The 9038-nt window shown below is 44.6% G+C and overlaps 1 protein-coding gene across 1 annotated transcript in view; it reads left to right on the top strand.

Moving 5' to 3' along the window:
- Nucleotides 1-8522, top strand: part of LOC141012395 (serine/threonine-protein kinase Nek11-like) — a 24045-nt gene extending 15523 nt beyond the window's left edge. The window contains exons 4-5 of the mRNA XM_073485863.1: nt 1689-1945; nt 8254-8522. Coding sequence (XP_073341964.1) covers nt 1689-1908 — 220 coding nt within the window. The 3' untranslated portion in view covers nt 1909-1945; nt 8254-8522. The remainder of the gene's footprint in view (nt 1-1688; nt 1946-8253) is intronic.
- The last annotated feature ends 516 nt before the right edge of the window (nt 8523-9038 follow it).

Genomic DNA, 9038 nt, shown 5'->3' with positions numbered 1-9038 from the left:
CACACAGAGACACACAAGCACACACACACACACACACACACAAACACACAGATATCGACCTCCCTCCCACCGAGCTGTCACTCAGCAGCAGCAGCACATGATGACCGTCCTGCTGCTGTGGATTCATTCAGTCCTGCTGAGAGTCTCACTCAGTCCGTCTGTCTTCAGCGTCTCTCACAACAGAGACACTTCAGTTTAACTGTGTCAACATACATCAGGTCTGTCCCGCTCTGATCTTTACAGTGTAGAGACTTAAAGACCACACTGAAGTCCTGAAGGGACATGGTTACATCAAGAGATTCACCTGAGCTGAGACATCCTGAGGTTTAATGTGTGCAGGCAGACAGAGAGACAGACAGGCAGGCAGACAGACAGACAGACAGACAGACAGACAGACAGGCAGACAGACAGAGAGACAGACAGGCAGGCAGGCAGACAGACAGAGAGACAGACAGACAGACAGACAGACAGACAGACAGACAGGCAGGCAGAGAGACAGACAGAGAGACAGAGAGACAGACAGACAGACAGACAGACAGACAGACAGAGAGACAGGCAGGCAGACAGGCAGGCAGACAGACAGACAGGCAGGCAGAGAGACAGGCAGACAGACTGTTTTCGTCTGGACGGTAGAAAACAGATTTTGGGAAGGACACAAACATCAGTCTTCTATCTGACATGTTGTTTTGATTCGGTGAATCTTCGGGAGGACTCGGTGGTTTCACTGCTTCAGCATTCAGTCGTGTTCTCAGGAGACTTGATCGTCTGCAGCTTCAACTCCACAAGGTTCAGAATCACTTCCAGCTCTAGTTTTTATTATTTTTGAGTCAGTTATTTATTTCTTTTTCTCCTGAACAGAACAGAAACACAACATCCGTCATGCTGGTGGTTATTGGTTCATTACTCTCCATGAATCCATCGTTTGGTTCCAGTAGTGAGAAATGTGGAGACAGAGTCTCCATCATCACGTTCGTTTGGTCCAAACCTCAACATTCATGCAAATACATTCAAATCATGTGACAGTTTTACAGGAAATATAACGATTAATCAACTAATGATTCAGCTGCAGAGACGAGACACTAACACGCCTTTTCTCCCCATTCAGCCTCCCTCTCTGTCTGTTTGCGTCTTTTACGTCTTTGTCTCGTCTCGCTGCGTCTGCCGTGCGTGATGTGCTCTGATAGGTCGACATCAGTCTGGTGATGTTGGGAAGGCGGCGTGCGATGACGCCAAATAACAATAATCCATAATTCACCTCAGATGCATCAAACTAAAGTAACGAGGCTGTTTGAAGCTGTGAGGAGGAGAAAGTTCAGATGTTTGTGTTCAGATGTAGAGAGGGAAAGTCTCAGAGATACTCAGGTACAGGACAGATACCTGAAACATGGACTGAAGTACAGTAATGAAGTATTTGTACTTGGTTACTTCCCTCCTCTGCAAAAGTACAGTATTCCTCTCTGAGTTGTAGTTGAGTAAAAGTAGATGAGGAGAAAATAAAGCGGCTCAGGATCTCTTCCACAACAGGTGTTTAATAAAGTTCCTTCTGGATGAATAACGGCTGCAGCTGTTGGTTCAAACTGTAAAATATCTTCACTGTATTAATATTTTGGCTGAATGAATCTGTTTGATCTTTGCAGCTTGCAGACTTCAGTTGGGTTTATTAAAAGCAGAGTGTGTCGTCCCTGCAGGTCCGTCTGCAGCCGTCTGGGCTCAGACGTCTTCCACGGGCTGTACGAGAGCCTGAAGGAGGCCAGGCGGCAGCAGCAGGATGGTGGTGACGGTGTCACAGAGGCTCTGACACACCTGGAGGACAAACCTGAGGACGGGCTGCAGGTGGACCAGCTGCTGTTTTATGAAGAGGAGCTGCAGAGAGTGAGACGGCTGCAGGACGACAGCCCACCTGTCTGAACCGAGACCGCAGGAAGGTCCAGATTCATTGTGTCAGGTAAATAAATACCAACGATACCATATATATATACTGCGCTGTGATTGGTTAGTGGTGACACCTGGACGACAGACACATGAACTAAAGATCTGATTTTTAAAATGAGCTCCACCGTCAGCAGCTGCAGCTTCACACTGACCAACACACCAGCAGACTAAATGTGACATTCTGAATCATAAATGCTTTGACTCTGTTAAAACATGAATGCAGGACTCCCTCCGACCCTGATCCTGATTTCATTCACTGAGCAGAATATCTGAATATTTGTACGACCTCTATCAGTTTCAGTACAGATCAATAACTGACAGTATTTCTACTGATCGATCAGATCAGCTTGTGTCCAACGTCTGCAGACAGCTGATCAGCAGGGAGAGATGAAGCAGGTCAGAAGACACAAGCTGAGCGCTCAGATCAGATTCAGATCACTGTGAGTCGGCTGGACACTGATGTGGCACTTTAGACTCAGAAGATGAGGATAAATATAACAAATATATGTTCTGTATTTATAAATACACCAACAAACTTAGAGTGAAATAAAAGTCTTCATTTTTAATTCAGCCCTCATAAAACACGGAGACCTGATAGAGTCACAAAGTATTTCCACAGTGTCAGTCAGCACAGCTCATCATCGGATAACGAAGTATTCATATCGTTTACTTCAATATAAGTACTAATACCAAACTATAAATATAATCTGTAATGAAAGTCAAAGTAAAAGTCCTGCGCAGAAAGTGTTTGTGTGTTTTTGTTGCCACACACGAGGCTGGAAATGTCCCCGCTCCTCGTTAACAACATCCGCTCTCTTGCCACAGTCACAACGGTAAATGTCCTGATGTCTGGTTAAAAACTTCTGGTGTCTCGACTTCTGGTTGAAAACACTTTGTTGCTATTAAAACAGCTGAAAATGTCTCGAGCTCTTGTTAAAAACACTCATTTGTCACCACAAACATGGGAGACACGTTCCATCTCAACTGGTTTCACACAAACTCAGTCCTGGCAGCCTCGCCGCCCGGCTGGACCTCCACCACCATCACCTCCGCCTGCTGACGTGAGCTCCTGTTCTGTGTGTTGATCAGCAGCGGTTCGTTGTGTCTGGTTCTGCAGTCGTTACAGTTTTTAACAGCTGCGGATATAAAACGTGAAGCTGATCTGCTCCTGACGGCGGTGAAGCTTCCTGCTGAGGTGTCGGCTCTCAGGTGTGTGTTGTGGTGGATCTTCAGCAGTTTGTGCTCTCAGAGTGAAGTCTGTATGTGTGAAGATCATCTGAGGCGAATCCTGAAACCTTCAGTCTGATAAATATTCAGTGTGCAGCTGACAGCAGACTTCTTCTGTTGGTTCAGCTCTGAATGTAAAATAAAACTGCGACTGGGAGAATAAAATAATATAAATGTGTCATTCTAATGTCTCATCTCTGTTTTATTCACATTCAGAATTTGTGCTTAAAAAGAAACTGAGTGGAAATTCAGTCAATTTTAATAAAAGACAAACTTTAAGAGTCGAAATATTTAAAAAATGTTGTTTTATATGTTTCTGAGACGTAAAAGTTAAAAGATAAAAAGAGAAACAGAGCTGAGACCTCACAACACAAGCTAACGCTGACGTTAGCTTGTTGGAGCAGCTAACGCTGATGTTAGCCTGTTGGAGAAGCTAACGCTGATGTTAGCCTGTTGGAGAAGCTAACGCTGATGTTAGCCTGTTGGAGAAGCTAACACTGATGGGGATCATCCCTATGTTCCCCGCTGTGTATGTGACCGGGGAACATGGGACCCTTTTTCTAAAAAAAGGGTCCCATGTTCCCCGCTGTTCACCCAAAAGGGTTAGGGGTTAGTTACTTAGGACCCTTTCTTAGAAAAAAGGTCGGGAACATAGGACCCGGGGAACATGGATACGCTCCCCACTGATGTTAGCCTGTTAGCTTTAATTTTTCAGATCACGTCTATTAGCAGCTCTTTAATTAAAAATCGGTGTCATTCAGCCTTCAGCTCATTTTTTATTATTCAGTGTTGCATAAAAACTTTTTGGTATAATTTCACATCATATATTTACATTTTTCAGGCATAAATTGAAAATATACATTTTAAACGTGTAAATATAAAATGTGTATGTAAATGTGTTGACTGTGCGTGAACCTCCTCTGTGCTCTTATAATTAATCTTCCAGGTCTGTGGTGTGAACATTTAGCTGTTAAACGGCCGTCAGACGACTGCACCGTGATTAGAGTTTAATTAGACGGAAGTCAGTAAGTGCTAATGAGCCCTCTCTGATGTAATGAGGTCTGTTTAAAGCTGTCATCAAGACAAAAAAAAGAGAAAGTGAAGATCATGAGCCGGAGAGCAGGAGTCACCTCTGACCCCGACACCATCTTGTGTCATTTATAAGAGCAGGAGATGAAGTCAGAGGACTGAGAGGACGTATTCAATCAAACAGACGATGGACGAGGAGGATTACTCCAGGAGGGAGGGACGTCTTCACCATGTGAGGCTCAGGTCGAACAAATCAGCCTTTTCCCTCCATTTTCTCTCTGCAGGCTGTAATTAGCTCTCAGTCGAGGCTTCGACTCCTGGAGAATAAACCCTCTGAGCCAGAGAGCTCTGCAGGAACACCGTCTTCTTCTTCTAATAAACCAGGTCAGAACAAAGACTCCAGTAATCTGGTTCATGTGTGTCAGACTGGAGCTGTGGGTCCTTTGAGTCCAGACGGTTATTGAACCCGTTCATCAAACTAACGGCAGTCAGGAGCTCTGGAGGTCACAGGAACAGGTGATCTCAACCACAACCTGCTGAAAGGAGTCTCCTCAGTCCACGAGGAAACACCAGGAGGTCAGCTGATCGGTCCTGAGTGTCAGCTGATCGGTCCTGAGTGTCAGCTGATCGGTCCTGAGTGTCAGCTGATCGGTCCTGAGTGTCAGCTGATCGGTCCTGAGTGTCAGCTGATCGGTCCTGAGTGTCAGCTGTATGAAAAATGAAATGAGTAAATCAAAGCGGTGTCGACCCGTCATCACGTTACTGATCACAGCACCAACACATCGTCACAGTGTGGAGGAGAAACAGACAGAAGAATAATGTGGAGCTGAGAGGAGCTTCAGGAGGAGGAGGAGGAGGAGGGAGGAGGAGGAGGGAGGAGGAGGAGGAGGGAGGAGGAGGAGGAGGAGGAGGAGGAGGAGGGAGGAGGAGGGCGACGCTGAGCGCTGCCAAAACACAGATAACAAGAGACACCGTTACCTTCACACACTCACACCACAAACATCTGACCTCCAGGCAAGTTTCGGGTCTGTAGAGACGACCCGCTGGAGACGGGTCTCTGTAAAGATGTGGACACAATAGTCTCTGAGTTACATTGTTTTAGTCCGTTTCCTTTTCCTGTCAGCAGACATGACCCAGGAGCAGCTTTAGATCCAGGTGGATCAGCAGGACTCTGGTCCGGCCTGCCAGGTCTGATGGTTGAAAAATGCTGTGGGCTTTAATCGGCACAAAGTCCAATCCAAAACAGCCGTTTTGTTCTCAGTGCTGATGACAGAACTTCAGTCAGACAGAACTTGTTTCAGCACTGAAGTTGAAGAAATAACAGTTACAAAGCAACATCTGCAGGAGCATAATGACAGAATCACTAAGATGATCTGAGTGTGGACGAGATGTCTGCAGGTGGACGTACAGAGACAACGGATGTCTTTGACCAGCTGACATTTATATAAAAAATAGATGATGTATTTGCATTTTTACTGAAAAAGCCACTGAGCTCTGCTGACTCAGCTGCACCGTCACTTATCAGCCCTGAGTTCTGTCTGCAGGTTGCAGACACCTGACAACCTTCAAGACCAGTGAGTCTGTTTGTGTCCTGAGAGCCACTGTAAGCTTCATGAAGGGACCATGCAGCTGCAGGTGTTTGTACCAGCCTGCAGGTGTTTCTACCAGCCTGCAGGTGGTTATACCAGCCTGCAGGTGTTTCAGCTCGCTGTGTTTAATTAAACTGATGATTCTTACAGAGAAAAGCTGTCAACAGAAGTTGGTTTGAATGTTCGGAGCAGTGTTTTCCTCGTTGACTTCCTCTGCAGCTCAGCTGGATTCAGAGCGACGGTGTTTCATCTGAACTTGTTCTGTGTCGTCGGGTCTGCGGGGCGCCCCGCTCTCCGTCACGCCTCTGTGGAGCTCAGCGGTTGGGGGTTTAAATCCCACTGGAGCTGGTCGGCATGACAAGTTCTGCCAAACAACAGATGTTTGTGGTTTTCACACCAGGAAATCCTTCCAGCAGCACAGAAGCATCCAGGAGTTAAAGCTGCTGCCAGTCTGTCAACAACACAGAGAATTATCAGCCGCTAACAGGGATTACAAGATGCTAACAGGGATTACAAGATGCTAACAGGGATTACAAGATGCTAACAGGGATTACAAGATGCTAACAGGGATTACAAGATGCTAACAGGGATTACAAGATGCTAACAGGGATTACAAGATGCTAACAGGGATTACAAACTGACACAGCAGGAAGCGTTTTACAACAACTCTCTGCGTTTGTTAACATATTGTTCAAATACTGAGTCCAGTGTGTGACGGGCCTCTGGGTCTGAGTACTGTCGACACATCTGACCTGAAACGTGATAAATGATGTTTAATAACTTTAATCTGGAAGACGTGGAACACCACCAACAGTATGAACTCAGATTCATCCTCGTGTGCAGAAATAAAACACACCTACATTTATAATTCATATATTCAAGCTTCAATCTGCAAATGGCCGACTGCAGTCAGGTTGATAAACAGGAGTGAAGATACATCCACATTTTAATCCTAAAAGTAACAAAGTAATCTCTGAGCTCTCCTCCCGTCGGTCAACGGCTCCGGATCAGAATCTGATGAGACTCCAGGTGTTTGTTCCTCCTGAAGGTCCGGATCTGTCCGTCATGAGTTTCACATAAAGACGCAAATTTGTCTTTAAATTTACACACAACACATTTTCTTCACTTTCTGTGGGAACAAACAACAAACTGTTAGCGAGCTCCAGTGTGTCCGAGCATGACTCCACCGACGTCTTATCTGTTGGATTAAAAGTTAAAATAATAATGAAGTGGAGTAAGAACTCAGATTACATTAATGTCATGTCTTGTGTTTTCATGCTGTGAAGCCAGCACACACACCTGACAAACAGCTCAGCTCTTCATTGGTTCAACGTCCTAAAACTTCACCGGTTAGAAATAAAAACTGCAGCTCAGAAACAGAGAAGTGTGTGATAATGTATCTTTTATTTTTATTCTCACCACTTCAGGATCCTCCAAACCAAAGAAAACTCAGACGGGAGAACTCGTCAGAAAGAAAGAAAGATAAAACCCGGCGGCTCTCCGTTCAGTCAGAAGCAGAGTGAGTTCAGAGAGACGACCTGGTGGAGACAGTCTGAGGAACATGAGGAACATGAGGAACATGAGGAACACGAGGAACACGAGGAACATCGAAGTTTGATTCTCAGACACTTTCTGACCCACAACTGAACTCATGAAGCCTCCGAGGCGTCGACTCGTGATTTAATTTGTTCCCTCCAGATGGTCCGATAATAATAATAGTAATAATAATAATAATAATATTATTAATAATAATAATAATAATAATAATAATAATAATAATAATCAGTTTGTATTTATTTATTGAAGGAAAATGTGTTGATATCATTTCTTTATAATTCAAAGTCATATGTCTGATAGGACTTCATATTTCATGTTGATAACATTTTGCAGTTTTCACAGTATTGTTTGCTTTGTGTGATGAGGCCGTACGGAGGCCCTGAAGGGCCACAGTGTGAATTTACCTCTCAATAAGTTTCTTGTTCTGTCGGGTCCACAGAGACACACTGAGCTGCATTAAATATTATAAGATACGATCGGTCGTTATTGATCCACAGAGGAGAAAGTGTCCTGCAGCAGCACAGAGACACGACAGTAGCAGGAGGTTTATATGACGACTGAAGCAGAGTTTGTTCTGTATGTTTGGTCCAACATCATTTAAAAATGGAGACATTTATAAATCCTGTGCACCGAACACACAGCTAACGCCTGAACTGAAGCGTATAGTCGAGTCGTACCTCGCTAGAAAGCTTAGATTCTTGTAATTCTCTTCATGTGAACCATTTCAAGATAAAACCACATCATCGAGGTCCAATCAACAAACAGAGAGTGTTTCAGTGTCCTCTCTTATTCCCAGATGTCCTCAGGATCAGCTTCAGTGACAGATTCAGTCCAAAACACAGAATTCATCATCAGATGGAGACAAACTGCTGATGCTCCTTCGTACTTTGATCTGTAAAAACACTCGTCTCATTCACAGCGGACGCCATCGAACCTCCACGCCGGAGATCCTGACGCAGCCGCCGTTCGATTGACAGCTAGTGTGAGCAGGCCGGAGCTTCTACGCCCGCCCTGGAGCCGACAACAGCCAATGAGTGATCGTGTAGTCAAGTGACCCAGTCTCTCTTCTTCCTCCTCTCTCCTGAGCCACTCGCACTCCAGCCTCCAGATGATTGACACATCATGTAGCCAATGAGATTTCACATCCAGTAATATATAGTTTATATCAGTTTTTAAAGCCTGAACTTGTAAATGTGATGTAGTTTGTTGTTTCTGACTATTTTATCTGCACAAAGTGTAAATCAGGAAATAAAGAACTGTGACGAGTTTGATGCTTCAGTTAGTCTCAGATGGATTTTCAGGTAATTTTGGCATTTTGCCTGAATATTTCCTCAGAAAAACCTTTTCAGTGATATTGTTATTAAATTTGAACTTGGACCATGTCAGACGATGATGTGGACCTGTTGTGTTCTCCAGCTAACAGGCCAGAAAAGATATTATATCATCGAGTGTGTTGAGTCAGAAAACATGTCCGACCTCCGAGTGATCAACAGCAAACGTTCAGGCTCATTTAAATACATTTCAGGAAGAAGAAGTGACGATGTTTCGTCCTGTATTTGATGTTCTGACCCGACATGTGGTGTTAAATGTTAATGTGCAGTTCCTCTGATGTCCACCGGACGCTGATAAAATACATCATGTGCACACGAAGACACTTCACACACCTGAGGACACACCTGAGGACACACACCTGCATACATGTAC

The sequence above is a fragment of the Pagrus major genome, chromosome 17 (genome assembly GCF_040436345.1).
Source record: "Pagrus major chromosome 17, Pma_NU_1.0".
Classification (NCBI taxonomy): domain Eukaryota; kingdom Metazoa; phylum Chordata; class Actinopteri; order Spariformes; family Sparidae; genus Pagrus; species Pagrus major.
The sequence above is the reverse complement of the archived record's forward strand: the minus strand, read 5'-3'. Positions and strand labels throughout refer to the sequence as shown.